General features: G+C 36.8%; 1 protein-coding gene across 3 annotated transcripts in view; it reads left to right on the plus strand.

The window, feature by feature from the left end:
* GALK2 (galactokinase 2) overlaps positions 1-17,103 on the plus strand; it is a 66,526-nt gene that overhangs the window by 13,887 nt on the left and 35,536 nt on the right. For all 3 annotated transcript variants that reach the window (XM_032194748.1, XM_032194745.1, XM_032194747.1), the window contains 2 exons: positions 11,694-11,792; positions 14,480-14,632. In XM_032194748.1, coding sequence (XP_032050639.1) covers positions 11,694-11,792; positions 14,480-14,632 — 252 coding nt within the window. The remainder of the gene's footprint in view (positions 1-11,693; positions 11,793-14,479; positions 14,633-17,103) is intronic.

Here is a 17,103-nt window from a genome sequence, read left to right on the forward strand (position 1 = left end):
AGCTGGGAAACTCCTGATCAAAGTCACTGGAGTGCGTGTGTTCAGAGAGTATTGGGTATCTGCAAAACCCATAAAACTGACAGAAGTCAGAAAACCCAAGTTTTACTAGGTAGTAGAAATCTGTAAGTGGAAAACCAGAAGCCAGGTTTTCATTATTCCAAGAAATACTGCTTTCTCCCGAGAATAAATGATACAGTATGTATCTTGAGGTAAATTTACGCATGGCTTGGGAGTACTGGTTGGCATTATGCCAGACTTTTTTTCTGAAGAAAGGTGCAAAACTCTTTCAGCATTTTTATAGAAACTTGTGGAGGAACAAAAGAAAGACAGAGACTCTACTGAATGTCTTTCCTTCTCCTCGTGTGTCCTGTTCAATCAAACCAAAATTCCTTCTGCTTGCTGGTTGGAAAAGGTGCTGAAAGTTAATGTTGTGTCTCAAATATAGTTGCACAAACACAAGAGACACAATTTCACATTTTTGCCAGGAACTCCAGCTGTCTGCAGCCAAGTATTTTGCACTTGTGATGAAAAATGAGCAATTAATGTACAGATGAGAATTCCCAATAGCCAACACAGGAGCAGTTAAGAACATGTCGAAGATTTTGTGTGCTTGTACAGACAGAGACACCTGGTTGTGCTGGGTAAGACAGAGGATGGCAGCTCTGTAGACTGATTACTGTTGTTTAGGCTCAAACTTTTCCCAAATCTGTTGTGTTCTTGGTTAATTTATTATTTAGTGTTAAGAGACCTCTTATGTCTAGCCAGATCCAGGTTCGCTGTTGCACTGAACTTCTGCTTAGCCTTGTGGAACTGCCTCATATAAGGCAGTGTTAGTCTGAGTATAAATTAGAGTAATCTAGGCATGTGAGCCCTCAGAAGTATAAAACGTGCTCTCGTGACTTCTTTACAGCTCCTAATGCAGCCTTTGCTGGTGTCAAGTGGTATCTGTGCAGGATCTAGTAATACTGGCTGTGTATCAGCTGGGAGCTCCCCCATGGCAGGGAAATTTTTAGCTGAACAGAAGTAGGGGTATTCCAGATCCTTTCTGCTAGAAAGCAATCCAGGATCTTACATTTTTAGGGCTCTGGATATTTGTTTCTGTTTAATTTTAAGGAAGAAATAGTCACTTATCTTGTCTTGTCACCCCCATCTTTTTTTATTATTATTATATTTTTATTTTATTTTTTATTTTATTTTCAAACGCTTAGATTTGCAGAAGTTGTAAATGGTAGCATTTATAAGTAACAATATTTGGTCATTAGAGTAGGCTGTCGTGGTAATTTTATGAGAAAAGATTGACTTTTTACCCCTCATTAGTCTGATGGACTTTGCAAAATCTTAATACTATGGGCTGTAACAGCAGGACAGAAACTTTTGGCTTTGGAATCAAATTTGGCTGAATGGTAGGGCTTCTGTAGCCAAAGGTATGAAAAATTGACCTTTTACTGAATGGAACATTTATCTGTTTTGCTTCTGTGAAACTGTTTTTATTAGAATATTTGCGTGCTCTCTCTTTCCTGATAAATCTATGTTTAAAATAGTAGCTGTAGAGTAAAAATTGCTGAAATTTAGAGCTTTTGTGAGATAACACTTCCAGTGTGATGTTTGGGCCTATGAGATTAAGACACCAAAAAAAAAACCAAACCCCTAAACGAAAAATACTGTACAAACATAGTTAGAATTTCATGGTGGCTTGATTTAAAAATAGTTTGTGTTTTTGTTTTTTTTTTTTTTTCCTGACGTTGAAAACAAAATCAGGAAAAAAATATGCTCTCTAATTATTGTGTGTAGCAGTCTGCAATAGGGCATTGTTTCAGTTTGCATACAGTATTTTTTTAAAAACCCATCACACACATACACAATAGTTTAGGGAAAATACTAGTTCAAGACAATTCAGCCAGATGTGCAGTGCTAACCAGTTGCAGCAGTACAACAGCATTGAAATAGCAAGATGGAAAATTTAGAATGCGATCCTTAAAAAGAATCCATTTTTCTTCTCCAAACAGGATACCAGTGTAAGACTCTGCTGGCATCTCTCAAAGAACAGCAATGCTCAGTATTAGCTTTTGATTTTAAAGTGATTTTTATTTTACTGTTACAAAATCAATCTTTTGTACAAGTTTTCATCAGGAAAAGATACTTTTTGTAAAGGAAATGGAATAATGCTCTAAATTGTCCCAGCTTTGTGTTTCATGGTAGGAATTAATAAGTACAGAAAATCATTTAGTACATTTGAATAACTATATTTACTTGAAAGATGTGATGATAGTGTTGCTGTCCAAATGTTAAATCTTGTGGTACTAAGTTCTCTTCAGCCACCCTAATATTTTTTTCTGTTTCTCAAGACTGGGCAGCTGTGCACATACTTATTGGCAAAAATAGATATAAAGCCAATAGGGTTTATTTAATTTAATGTGAAATGTTGAGCATAGGAAGTTAAATTATATTATAAGTTAGACAGAATTTTGATTAAAGGACCTCAGTCTAACCTGTAGTGGCACTGAGTCTATGGGCTTCAATATTATCACACTACAGCTCAGTTGAATTGGAGTGTGGGATTGTCAAAACATTCAACGTTGTCTTGTATTTAAGCAGCTACACTACATGGTAATGTCATTGATTTCAGTGGGAGAAAAGAGGGACCAACATGAATCATCTCTACTTTATTTCTGAAGCCTGTATATGATAAGAAAAGGACATGAATTGGTTACTTTACCCCTTCCTGATAATTTTCCTGGTATGCAGTAGGGCTTTAATATTTGACAAGAAAATCTGTGAGTAGTCATACTGATAGTGTGACTTTGAAATTATTAATATACGCTGGTAATTCTGATTAGGATTGTTTTATAATATTGCTGCATCAAAAATGTTTGATAGATTCATGCTCAGATGATTTATGTAAGAACCTCAGGTTGCTTACACAGAAAATGGTACCTAGATGCTGTATTTTAAAGTACTTTTAATATTGAGAAATGTTAAAAATCCTTTCTTTTCCTATGGAATTAAAACTTGTGGTTTTTTAACTTGTTAAATTTGACTGTGTGTTTGTAATCAAGGGGAAACTGAGTACTTCAGAGCAACAGTAATCAAAGGCCATAATCTCTCATCAACCAAATTGATAACCTTTTATTTGAGTATGTTAGAGGGCAGACGAAGTCAAGCTAAGATTGCTTTGGTTATGAGGACATTCAGATGCTATCTGACAAATTCTTTCCTATTTCTGAAAAAAGTAAGGATAATTACCTTGCAAAACATATATGAAGTTTAGCTAATTGGGATTTTGTATGCAAACTGGAAGCAGATGGTAACTTTCTGCAATCTATCCCTAGTCAAGACTAGATATTAAAAATAAGGATATTCCTAGTCGTAGAAATAACCTCAAAATTTGGGCATAATTTTATGCCCTAATAAATGAAACATGGTGCTGTATATTTCAGAAGTTATTTTCATGCATATATATATATAATAACATATAAAACATGCAAAGATAGAAATAAAAGATCAACATCTAACTTAACTTTAAATGTGACTTAAGTGATGGAAAATGTTTTTTTACTCTTAGATGCGTGTTCTCACTTTTCAGTCCTGTATTCTGTGAACCCCAAAGGATTTCACAGAAAATCTCCTGGGTGTTAAACTTGCCATAAAATTACCAACGTTCTGTAAAGAGAAGTAACAGAGTCTGACTTTTCAGATTAAACCAGAGAAGGCATTAATGAAATTGCATTGCAGAGCCATTACTGTATTGCTGTAGAGAAACTAAATGTACATGCAGGACTTTGGGCTCAATAGATCAATAGATATTTAAATACTCCAGTTAGTTAAATATGCATGCTGAATAGCTTTTTGAAGCACTGAAAATGACAGTCTAAAAATAACTCTTGTTAATGAATTCTTCTCTTCGTAGAGCTTCCCTTCATGAACGGTAAACTTTAAAACGGGATTTTTTTTTTTCCATTTTGAACATTAGTTATCACTATTCCTGCCTTGTTATACATAGAAAATCTAGCATGTTTAACTTTGGCTGGAATGAACTTACATAAAACCACTGAGGTAGATGTAATTTAATACTATCATTTTATAGAGAAGGCTGCTTTATTTTGGTTGCTGTCATTCTGGATTTGTATATATCAGGTTTCTGGGTAATGTAGAGTAAGCTGTTCCAAAAAAGTACTAAGCAACACTAATTCTGTTTTACTAAGAAATATTTGCCTGTCTCCTACTCACTAATTGTCTTACTCTTTTAAGAGGTTTAAGCTTACACAAGTTTACTTCTTTAAAGGTCTGTGTGAGATTGAAAGGGATTGATCAGTGGTATGGAACATATTGACAATGACAGTTATATAGGGACAAATTCTGTCACAGTTCACATACTGTCCAGACCCATTGCACTGAGTGAAAATCAGAGCAGTTGGCCCTTGGCCTCTTTGTGAGCAAGGGGACTATTGAAGTCGAAACTCCCTTGTCTGTTCTCACTTAAATAATTCCTTAGGAGGTTGCTATTTTTAGGAAAACTTCTGTAAGTGTTTTTTTGTTCATTTTTATTACACATTTTATTACACATTTTATACCTAAATATCTTTGCCTGTCTAAACCTTCATAGTCATTATCAATAATATCAAAATGAAAGAAACTAAAATAAATGATAAGACAATAGAGAATCAAATAAGCTGTACTGGGTGGTTCATGAGTTGTCATGCTACTGAAGTATCAGGGTATAAAAGGTCAAATGTAATACAATGGTGGATTGTGCCTGGAAATAGAGAAATACTCTTCTATCAGTTCTTCAGCATTTTTGAAATATTCATTTGAAAATGAAAACCTGAATTTTAGGTGTTTCATATTGAAAAGTAAACATACAGTGAAAAATACACACTAGTGAAAAGTATTTTACTGACAATCCACTTTTTCCATTAAAAAACAACAAAATAAGGTAACATGATGCAGCGCTATTGATGAGGGCTTATTACAAGTAATCTCTCTATCTAGAGTAACTACACATAAGGCAACAAATAATAAAAAATCACAACCCTTCTTTGTCAGACTAAATTATATCTCCACTAATATGATTTCCCAGGTTAGACTTTCTGCATGCTGGATAGGAAACCTTGTGGCTCAAAGATAAAACAGGTTTAAGTGTTAGTAATTTCTTTCCTTGTAACCCAAGATTGACTTGCTCCTTATCAGGGAGAACCTTAAATTGTTTCAAACAAAAAGCAGAAGTAGGTAGTAGAGCTCTTAGATCAAAGGCTAGCCTATGCCTGCACATGGGGGCCAGTTGTTTGATACACAAAATGGTAAGTGCTGCCTCCTGCAATAGGATACATTCTGAGCATAATTTAGAATTAAGCTTCTGAAAAGAGTGCAGAAGTAAGGAGCAGCCTGAAGAAGGTTTTGTATATTGTTAATTTTCGCTTTGTCCAAATGCTCCAACTAAAGATGTCTAAAACCTGAGTTGAGTTTTGAAACGCTTAAGAGACAGCAGCTTCCTTGGTAGGTTATTGCTTCGTTTATATTTCTAAATGCCTAATTGCTTATCAGGCAAGTGAGTGAAATGTATGCACTGAGATTTGACTCCTAATGATGTTGCTTTGTATTGTTTTATTCTCATCTCATCTCAGGGATATTCTCATTTATTGTGCTGTATCTTTTATATTGGATAAACAACAAAAATGTTAAACTTAGTATCTCATGTAATTCCCTGACACTAAACATGCCCCACGCACACACAGCCAATCTGGCATGTGTACTTGCCAACAGATATAAAAGTACTGCTTGTGTTTGTATGTATCATAGCTGGTCTGGCATTCAAGAGCTACAATATTTAGTGTTTCCTGACAGATCAGCAGGGAGATTTCAAGGTTTAACTCACTACCAGCTATTATTACTGTCATGTTTTGCTCGTCCCTCTCATGTGCTCAGAGCCTAAACATACTAACTATACAAAATAGCTCTAGGTCTTGCTAGACTAACTTTCGATATTTAAGTTTCCATTCCCTGCTTATTATGGCTCATGTTTACAGCCTTCACTGTGGTCTGCAGAAAGTAGCAGTGTGCTTCACCCATGCCACTGCAAAACATGTTTAGCAAATGGATTTTGCCATGGCTGACGTGGTTGCATAGCCTGTCCTGTTGGCTGGAGTGTCAGGACAGTAACCTCAGTGAAAGGGGTGGAAGAGTTCAGGTTCCTAACTGGTAGAGGCTGCATTGCTGTATGTACCATATGAGCCACTATTTTGTGGCTTGTTTGGCTTGTTTGCCACATAAAGATACAATAAATAAATAAATAAATATATAAAATATATGTATCTTTTTGTATATATATTGTATATTTGTATATAAATATATATATATATATATATATATATATATATATATATATATATACAAAAAAGATACAAAAGATACAGTGAATTTTTCTCCGAGATAGTCTTAGAAAAGCTGGAAGTCTGCCTCTGTCCTTTCTTACAAACCAAGATAATTAAACTGGAAAAGGTTCAGGTAAAAAGCCACAGGGACAATTAAAGGTACAATGATGAACTCCATAAAAGTAAGCTAGGACTCTTTGGAAGAAGGAGCTTGAAGAAGAGGTGAGAGATAAATGATAAGGTGAAACGATTAATGCAATTGGTATAGTGAATGGGAATCAATTGTTCATTACCCCTCACAATGCCAGAGGGTATCAAATGAAGCTAGTCAGGTGTATGTTCAAAACATACATGGGAGATGCTTATTATCCGAGAAGTTGTGGAAGTCCTTGTTACTCGATGTTCCACATGCTAAAACTGTGAATGGGTTAAAGGGGAGTCTGGACAAATTCATATACATGTATAATAAATCCATCATTGGTTTCTAAGTGTACAGAATTCATGTTCAGCTCAGGAAGCCGTGCATCAAAAAAAAATGTTTTGGGGAAATGTCTTCTATACTTGGCCTTTGCTCCATACTAAGAGGCTACTTTCTGTTATAAGATACAGAACAAGATGTGGCTTTGGTCTGACCTGCTATGTCTCTTTTTTGTTAATATAGTCTACGTTTTTCTATAATTTTATTCTGACCCAAGACTTTTAATTTATTTTATCTAACTGACAACCTGTTACTTACTCAGGAGTATTATATATACCTCCATTCTTGGCTTGGGTTAGGATTTAGGGTGGAGGCAATTTGAGGGTGGGATGAAATTGAAGAAAACATATCCTGGTGTTTGAGCTTTACTTTTTGAAGTATGTTAAATGTATCACTTTGCTTGTTCAAAAATGTAGGTGATGGCTTAGGACTTACTGTCTTTACGATAGATGTTCTTCACAAATGATGTCCTAGTCTAGCCTGCCCTGTTGGAACAACTTCCCTGAAACAATAATAAAGAAATTTGGAGGGCAGTAGCATATGTGGATCACAGACAGCTGGGACATCTAATTAACGAAATCATTTGTTTTCTAGTTGTAATGCTGCTGTTCAAACCCCTTTGTACTTTGATTTTGGTATCGTTTTGTACCACTTTTCATTACCATCATCTTAAAATGATTTTAAACCCATTCTGCAGTGGTTTCCCTGAGACCATGTTCTTTGGAGAAATAAACTGCAATACTGGAAAAAGGGAGTTTTTTGAATTCTTACTTGGGCTTTGTATGACTTTGAACAAATCATGTAAATATCTGTACTGTATCTAAATTGAAGATAACAGCAGCCTTATAGGAATGCTTTTAAAGTAAAGTATGTAAAAATCTATGGAGACTTAAATGATGATTTATTAATGTTTTTGAAATAGTGCTTTAGGGATGGCATGAGACTCACACTCATGAGTCTCAGGTGCATAAAACTATTTATATTTTGTGATTAGCAGAAGGTGATCTTACATATGGATCATAATTTAAGGGATGAAAGTGTAGTCTATGTGCAGATGGGGTTTAGTCTTTCAATGCTATTTCCCATAGTGAGTCATGAAGAACAAATGTCTCCTTTCACGTAGCTCTGCAAGAACACCTGTTTAGGGCTTATTTCTGCTGCTGGAGAACTCAATGGGAATGATGTTAGTTATTCCTGATAGTTGTACTTTTAGCCCTACTGAGGAGTGGCTGGCAGCCTCTGAACTTAACTGCCTGGTAGGTGATGCCACAGTGGAGCCTGGGGTGAGGTTCCCCTAAACCTGGCTATGAGAATGCTCCGAGTTAACCCTGCAGGAACCACGGTGTAGCCAGGGGGAAGTAAATGCTGCATTCCAAGGTACTGTTCAGACATACACTTGAGATGTTGCCAAACTGTGCAGTGAAATCTGGGATCTGAGAAGCTCAGTATTTTCACAGGTGAGACAAACCCTGTCATGAGATGCAAATAACAGATGATTCATACAGGTTGTGCCTTAAGGGGCTTCTATGTGTTGCACGTTGAATGGAAACAAGGTATTGCCCTGGGACAGGCACTCATTATCTCCTTTTATTACACTGTTCTAGCAATTTTTTCCTTTGCGTAGTTTTATGTCAAAGCCTTAAGCCAGAGAACTCATGTAGCAAAACGTTTTTTCAGTTTCTAGTAATGAAGTCACATATATTTACATCATTATCATCTAAGAATCCCAAGCAGTACTTACTAATTACCAAGAAGGGGAAGATACTTCTAATTTTATTGAGGAAACAGAGTGATGATGAGTTAAAGGGACTTTCCCTGAATCACAAGAAACTTAATGTGGAGCTAGAAACTGAGCCCAGACTTTCTGACATTCAGCTCACTGTTTCAGCCATATGACCGTCCTTTTCCAAGTATCAAATATGTACACAAGGCTCTCCAATTTAGTCTTCACATTAACTTCCAGTGCAATAATTCAGTTCCTCTGACCTTCGCCCTCTCACTCGTTTTAGCAAAAAGGCAATCATTTGCCCATTTGTTTCAATAGTAAGTAGAAACTGTTTTATATACAGATGATGCTTTCCCCTCCATTCACATGCTTCTCATCCTAGTATTAGAAGGCCAGCCTGTGTCAGCAAGGGCCTGTTTAAATTAGAAACCAAATCATGTTTCAGGGATGCCTTGGGCTGTCTTGTGGAGAGGGTTCTTCTCAACCCTTGCCAGTTACTACTTGGTGGTCCTGCCAATCGTTGCTGAGTTTCAAAACAAAAATTGCTCAAGCTCAGGCAGCGCTCTTACCCAGCGTACGCAGCTGGACAGCTGGTGAGCTGGGACGAAGCAAGGCCCAGCGCTTAACCAGGCACAATTCACCAGACCATGTAAAGGGACGGGGGAGTGGCACTGTCCTAATTGCTAACATTCCTCCTCTGCAAGACTTCTGATATTTATTTAATAAGCCCAGGCTCATAAAGTCTAAATGATTTGAGCAATCAAGTGGTAGCTGATTTGTATATGGAGATGACATGCAGTCAGACTAAGTGAAGGGTGAAATGCTCAACTTCTGACTTCTGCAAAGTTTTATCTGGCAATTGCAAATGAAATAATACCTCAGGCAGCTGTGCCCAAGAGTGTAACATACAGTGAGAGTACCTAGGAGCTCTACTTCAGGCCAGCTTTGCAAAGCCACAGCTCCTATTTAAGTGTGCATGACCAGTGTGCTGGCATGGTCTTTCCAGCCACTGTGGAGACGTTCCTGTTGCTGCCAGTGAGTAATATTCATGAACTCCAGTGTGATGTCTCCTGCCAGTGGCAGCAAAAGTCAGAGATGTGGTATTGCTCAGTTCTCAGAAGGGTGAAAGGCAGGTTCAGCAGAACTGTCTGGAACACGCCTGCATTTCTACAGTTCAGCAACAGATGTTTGTAAATGGGCACTCCTTCAAATGTAAAAAGGAGTTCATTGAGAGAAAGGAGTTCATCGAGAGACTGCTACATGTGAGAGTTTGTTCTTTCTTTCTGTGGGACTGTTGCTGAGAGTTTTAGCATTAAGTGGGGGAAAAAAAAAAAAAAAACCAGCATTACATTCATTAGCATTTCATTCAGAATTATTCCCAATTTGTAGTGAAACAGGGACACATGGTAGACTTCCAGGTTCAAACTGGAAATGGACTTAATGCAGTGGATGTGGGACGAGAGAGGAAGAACAAATTTTGAGGAACCTGTTCTTCAGTAAAAGGCACTGGCAGATGTTTTTTTTTTTATTTTAAAAATAATCAAAATGAACGATGTTCCTATATGTTACATATATTTATATATATAAAAGAAGTATTATCTCCTTTTCAGCTCATTTTTAAAATACACAAAGGAAAAGCAGAGTAGAAAAGGAGAGTATTTTTGCTGTTTGTTCTTTCTATTTTCTCTCATTAATGGTGTTACAAGTGGCCGTTTACCCTATACAGCACCCATATAAGCTGAACAAACCCTTTGGTCTTTTCACCTGTATAACAGGATCCACTTAAACAGAAACACCAGCGTGGGTCTCTGATGACAACCTAAACTCCACTGACGTTTCATTCAGAGAGGTAGTTTGCATAGTTCTAGAGTAATTTGTTAATGTTCTTTTGATAGCTTCTGCTTATCAGCCTGAGGCTTATTGACCATAACTGTATTGTGAACTGAGTAAATTGGTTGTTACTGTGTTTGCAAGCAGTTCAGCCTGATTACACTGATGTAAGCACCATTTTTACAACGTTGTCTCTGGTGCCATTACAGAAATTAAGCAAGCAAGCAGGCAGGCACACTGCACATACCTTGTTCTTAGTATGGTGATTTACTGCCTCTATCTGCTGCCTTTTACAGTTGTGTACTGGCTAATGTCCCTGCCCCGCTGCTTAGCTGAAGTCATGTGGTGCTACATCCGCAGTGTGGAATCTGAATCTGACTTTGCTACCAGACTGAGAAACAGGCTGCAACTTTTCTAAAGTTCTTTTCTCATCTTTCTGTGGTTACCTTGTGCTTAGAAAAACAAACTGGTAGGGGTTATGGTGTGAGGACATGTATACTTTTGACCTACTTCCTTTTGAGAAGTTTATGTTCTTCAGCCATTCTCCATGGCTTGTCTGTGTTCTGTTTTGACTTGGCCTGATGGCTGAAAGCTTTCCTGTAAATTATTACTTTTGACAGTTATGATAGTGATATTCCACACTCCCATAGTATCCTCTGACCTGCAAGTATCAGAATGCACAAAGATATGCCTAAAATGTCACAAAAGAATGTGAATCACATATAATTACAAATGATGTCAGATAAACAATGTAAGTGGAGTACAGTATCTCAAAGCGAACTGACAAGCACCACTGATTAGAGTATTTACAGTGAGAAAGAGTTTCTGAGTTAGCTTCAATCCATAATTTCTGATTATTGAGTTAGTGTATTAAAATAGTATAAAGTATCAATTTACCATCATTCTGTAAGCTAACAAGATAAGTACATATATGGATTCAACTAATAAATCATCAAAATATTGGCTATTGGGGTGGGGGAGTGCGAGGCAAATAAGGAAGGTGGGACGGCTACCAACGTCAATCATCTAAACAAAGTTACTCTGGAAAACGTCTGGCTGCAGTGGGTCTTGTGGAGGCTGCATAGTTGATTCTCTTTTGCTTCAGAACAAGAGGAAAAAGGGGACATGTGGCATCCTGGCTGATACCAGCTTATACGGCTTGGTGTGTGAGAGAGAATGGTCTCACAGCTCTGCCGTTTATCTCCTTCATTTTCTCACTAGTTCCTATGTAAGCAGTGTAAAAGTATCATCATTAATCTTGGCTGAAGGTTCACATTTATTGTTTTTTCAGGTGGAACTTGCAGAAATTTGCACAAAGAGTGAACGTTACATTGGCACAGAAGGTGGAGGAATGGACCAGGCAATCTCTTTCCTGGCAGAAGAAGGAACTGTATGTGGATCTTTCTGACCTAAACCAACAATGTGATATTCGTTAATGTAAATGATGTCTTCATATCTAGCAGAAAGACAAAAAAATAGAATAACTCAGCAAGCAGGATAAGCACCATTGCAAACAAAACAGGAGTTATATGTATAAACTTGTGCACAATTGGGTACAACAGGTTTGAAAGAATAAGATGGTGAAAAGTAGAAATGGAAGGAAGAAGAAAAGAAAAGTTGTGGGGAAAGATGCACCCTAGAAGAGCTCCAGGTTTCACACTATGTGGCTAATTGATCACTGAACTTAGATTTCCCATATAATGAAATCTGAATGGCTGGTATGCCTTGTATTCAGTGCAAATGGGATAATTATTATAAAAATGCTTTCTTGAAACTTCTTATAACCAAAGAGTTCTAGGAAGTTTTGCCAGGTCAAGTTAGAAAGACAATGGAGATTTTTTTTTTTTCCCCAGTTTTGGTAATTCCAGACAATTCTGTGGCTGAATTCTGATGTAGAAGGTATTTAGCTGTCTTAAACATGGTGACAGAAGGTGGACTAGCAATGATACACAGGACCTGCCAAGTTATGCATGAGTGTTCGCAGTGGAATTTACAGTGAAGTTCATCCACTGTCTCAGAGGGTGCACAGGACTGTGAACATTCAAACCTAAAAGGTGTCAAAATACATTTACTGAAATGAATGCAGCTTTTCATGGGAGACCTTTACTCTGCTTATAATCTGTTTGAAGTGATTTTATATCTCTACAGATTTTGTGCTTTATTGCCATATCTTGGATGAGCTTATACAGAAAATAAACTATTTCCTAGAATTACACCAAATGTTTAGTGCCCTCATGACACATTTATTTTCGATTTCACATCACCTGTGCCTACTCTGTACCTTTCCTTCATGCTTTATACTGTTAGTGTTAAACATGCGGCTACACTAATGCTGAAGAAAGTTGCATATTTTCCTGGCATACACACAGAGGATCTTATAAGTGGAGACTTTTCAGATACATATAGGTGGTGGTCAGAAAAGCAAAGAAAATGGTAGAAAAGATAAAAAAAAAAAGAAATCGTAAACTGAACACAAAGCATCCTTGCTTCAGTATACTTGCAGCTGAATTCAGCTCTGGCCACCCATGTCAAAAAAAAAAAAATAACATAACTAGAACAATTCGAGCACTGACTGAATAATTTAAAACTTCAGCTTGGAGAAACAGTACCTTTGATGGTGAAATTTTGAAGCTTTGTAAAATACTGAAAGGGTTAGAGAAGGTAAATTGAGAATTCAGTGTTTTTCATAACTGAAGCGCTAATAGAAACACAATGACATTAGCAAGCAGCTTATTTAAAAACAAACAAGGAAGTTGTTTTTCAAAACATTCATTGTTAAATTGAGAAATACTGTACATATTGGACGACAAAAGTTTAAAAAGGGTTCAAAAAGGATTTTCTTGGATATGCTGATAGAGTACTAGTCTATTTGTGGCTATTAAACATAATAGTATGATGTATATTCCAATGTCAGTATAACCGCCATAATCTTCCAGTATGAGAAGCTGGAAAAGTATACCAGAAGAAAAGATTGCTTTGTATATGACTTATTTATATATTTCCTCTAAATATCCATTTAAGGCTACTGTCAGACACAGGACACCAGACCAGGTCAGTGGTACATTCTGATCTAATGTAGCAGTTCCTAAAGGGTATATTGAAATGTAAGCAAGCCTGTCTGTCTTGATAGTAGTTTTGTGACTTGGTCCAGAATCTCAATGGCAGGGAGTAACACACATGCTGTACATAATGTACAAGCAGATTTGTCATTGTTTATTTAGCACTCTAGCTGCTCAAGGAACTCTCTGGGGGTGAACAATGCCAAAACCAGTAAGATGTCCCTGCTTGCAGAGTAACAATCTATTCTAAGGAGCAAAAGCAGGGCACATGATTTACAGCTTACCCCACTGAAAAGCCAGATGTGAGTTTAATCTCTTGATTACATTACATCCTGAATTATTTAATTAATGCATGCCTAGCTTATTCCACGAAAAGGTCACAAAATGTTGGGGACATCTTACATAGCCTGTGTAAGGCATCTGTGAGGCAAGACAGTCTCTTATCTTAGAAGAAAGGAGACAGTAACTACTTTTTATATATCATTTTATTTCATTTCTCTGATTATTGGTATGTAACATGATCACTGTCTCTAGGCAACCCTAAACTTTTGGTAATACTTAGTACCTCAGTGAACTAAATCTTGATTTAGTGGAAAATTAGAAAAGTAAGGGGGAGATGGACACTAGTGTAGGGGAAGCGAATGTGAAGCTGCTTGTTTCTAGTAGCATATACATTAGCTTCAGCCAGGCCTGGTACTTTTCTGTAGATCAAAGAAAAACTGTTGTCTTAAACAGGCAAGAAAAATAGGTTGGGTGGGGTTCTGTGAAACCCTGAAAAAACCCAAAGACTTAATGGAAACATTTTAAAATCCAGCTACAAGGGAAGGGTTTGAAATGTATGTGCAGCTTGGCCAATGAGGTTAAGTCTCTTTTCTTGCTGTTTCATGTCAGTTTCCTTCATTAACTGTCCCTGGATTTCCAAGAGAAAAAACATGCAAATTTGCATATGATTTATAGAACTAAGTGCACTGCTAGCTAGTAGTAAATTAAAACTAACCATTCATTTTTCTTCTGATAGGCCAAGTTGATAGAGTTCAGTCCTCTGAGGGCAACTGATGTTAGACTTCCAAGTGGAGCAGTGTTTGTTATTGCTAACAGTTGTGTTGAAATGAATAAAGCAGCAACTTCTCATTACAATACTAGGGTAATGGAGTGTCGTCTGGCTACAAAGGTAATGTATGGCTTATGTCAAACTCTAATGAAACCTTCATCTAAGTATGTGTTTTTCTCCACTTCTGACCAATCGTATCTTTAACACCTGGCTAGGTGCTACTTTAAGTAGCATTTTTCTTTCCAGAACCAGATACTTCCATCTCTGCAGAAACAGGACTCCTGCTGAGTTTAACGGAAGTGCAGAGACAGTGCCCTTATATAGAAGATTATGTGATTTAATTCTATTTATTTTGTATTATATTTGAATGGAGGAAATATGTCTATTTTTCAGCAAATAAATATTCTCAGTTAATGAGATAGACTGTTTCTAATTAAAGCTGAATAATGATAAATAATGGAAAGCAACCAGTGTGGTCACATGTTTATATGTATATATGGCAGTAGATGTGTATTTTCAAGGATTTAGAGGACATCAAAGCTACTAGTTGGAGGCCTGGAAGTAATATTGGAAATGCTGAATAGCAGCATGCATGTTAGTGTGAAGTTTAAAACAGGCTTGAATCAAACCCCAGCATTTAGGTTGCGCTGCCAGTTTGTAGTTTGCAATTATCTCTAAAATACATGGAATCTGAACATGACAAATCTAAGTTCCACTTTAATTATAGATTTTGCCGACCATACGTTTAGGAATATGTAGATAGAGGGTTTGATTTAAGTCTGTTATAAAAATACAGTGGATTTTTCTTTGATTAAATTAAAGGACAAGTAAGCATAATGATTCAAAATTATACCCAACATAGAGTGCTGTGTGAAAGAAGAAAAATTGGGTCACAAAGTATAGATGAAAGTTTTAAAAAGTGCTGCATGGAACTCCTTGCCACAAAACATTTGACCAAAGTCTAAGCAACACTCCAATACTCAATCTAAACAAACAGGTACTTTGAGCACCTGTTGGCATAATAATTCCATGAAAAAAATACCATACTTAATGCTAAACAAAAGTGAGAGTTGAAGAAATTATCAGACAAAAGTAATATAAAATGTGCTAGTTGGGATATTTTTCCAGGAGGGAAGCTAAACTTCAGGTGACTTTTAAAATGGGCTTTCAACTGGCGTATAAAAAACAGCTGCATTTTAGGTGTTATGTTAGATATTAAAGCTGTTGTTATTGAAGTTATTGAAGGCTCCTATGCCTTTAAGCAAATCAAGTTAAGCGTGATGGTTCTGACATAACTGATAAACCTCTGACTTAGGATAGCTGATCAAACTAACCACGTCTTTTAGGGTCCAAAACGATCTGTTTTGAAAAGCAAACTGTCATAAGTGCATTATGATGTAAGACCTTTTAAAGTATTGTTCCATATGCCAGCTTTGACAAATTGAATCATAGTTTTTTAAATTGCTTTAAATTACTGAACCTGTGTAGCAAACTGCAAAAGGTGGCAAGGAAGAATGACTTTTTACACTCCTGTTAGCTATGATGCAATCCCTAAATAGGTACCTTCAGCAGATCCATGATTTTAAGTAGACTAACAACATACACCTGTCTATTTTTAAACATATGCTACCCAGATGGAAAGCTGCACACACTATAACAATATGTTTAGCCAGGAAAGATTGTCTTTAGGAACAGGTCACAGTGGGGTGAAGGAGGGCAGGTATGTAAGTGGAAGCAGGGAAGTCTTTTATGCACCATTAAGCTAATGGAATTATGAAATAACATGCAGAGCTTCACAATAATATTTTACAAGAAATGCCCATTGGTAAGTGCCTTACGATGGGCTTTTTTCCCCTCTTCCAACTTAGGCCATTTTCATATTTCTTATTCCTTGCAGAAATCTGTGTAAGTAAAGATACCAATACAACATGTCTCTGCTGGCATTAGTACAGAACGTTTTGATATCAGTCTGTCTTACAGCAAATGAAATCTTGAGCATCCTCACAAAATTGCCTGTCTCTGGTTCTATGCCTTTCCCTTCTAGACAGCCATTTATTTGATTGAGTTTTTGCTGTTCTTGTTTTGTTTTTTCTTCTTTTTCAATTTTTGCTTTAGTCTCTGAGTGCTTTCCTGTACACCATTAAACAGCATGTTTAAAGTCAATTACATTCCTCAGAACATTCTCAGTTCCACAGGAAATTAACATGTACTTTATACCTCAGAACACTTGCGCAGTAGGTGTTGCAGGATAAGTATGCACATTAGTGAATATTCTGCTATACCTGTGTTTCGTAGGGTGTGCTTCAGTTCAGTTTCAGCTATAGTGGTGCCAAGAATGTCTGAAATGGGATGCCATGTAGTTAATCAGCCAGTGTGTGTTAAGTGTGGGAAGACACTCAGATGGTATATAGAAATATAAAGTGTAAGAAAATGGTGTTATATAAGGGCTAAGTATCCCAATACTTCTCAGCCTGGCTTTCTTTTATTTAGATTTGTCCCATCATTCACTCTGTATGTTTTACTGTCCAGTTGCATACCGTGCTCCAGTGTGCCTGTGTTGAACAGTAAGACAATAAGGGCTACAGATCCTG

This window comes from Aythya fuligula, chromosome 11 (genome assembly GCF_009819795.1).
Source record: "Aythya fuligula isolate bAytFul2 chromosome 11, bAytFul2.pri, whole genome shotgun sequence".
Classification (NCBI taxonomy): domain Eukaryota; kingdom Metazoa; phylum Chordata; class Aves; order Anseriformes; family Anatidae; genus Aythya; species Aythya fuligula.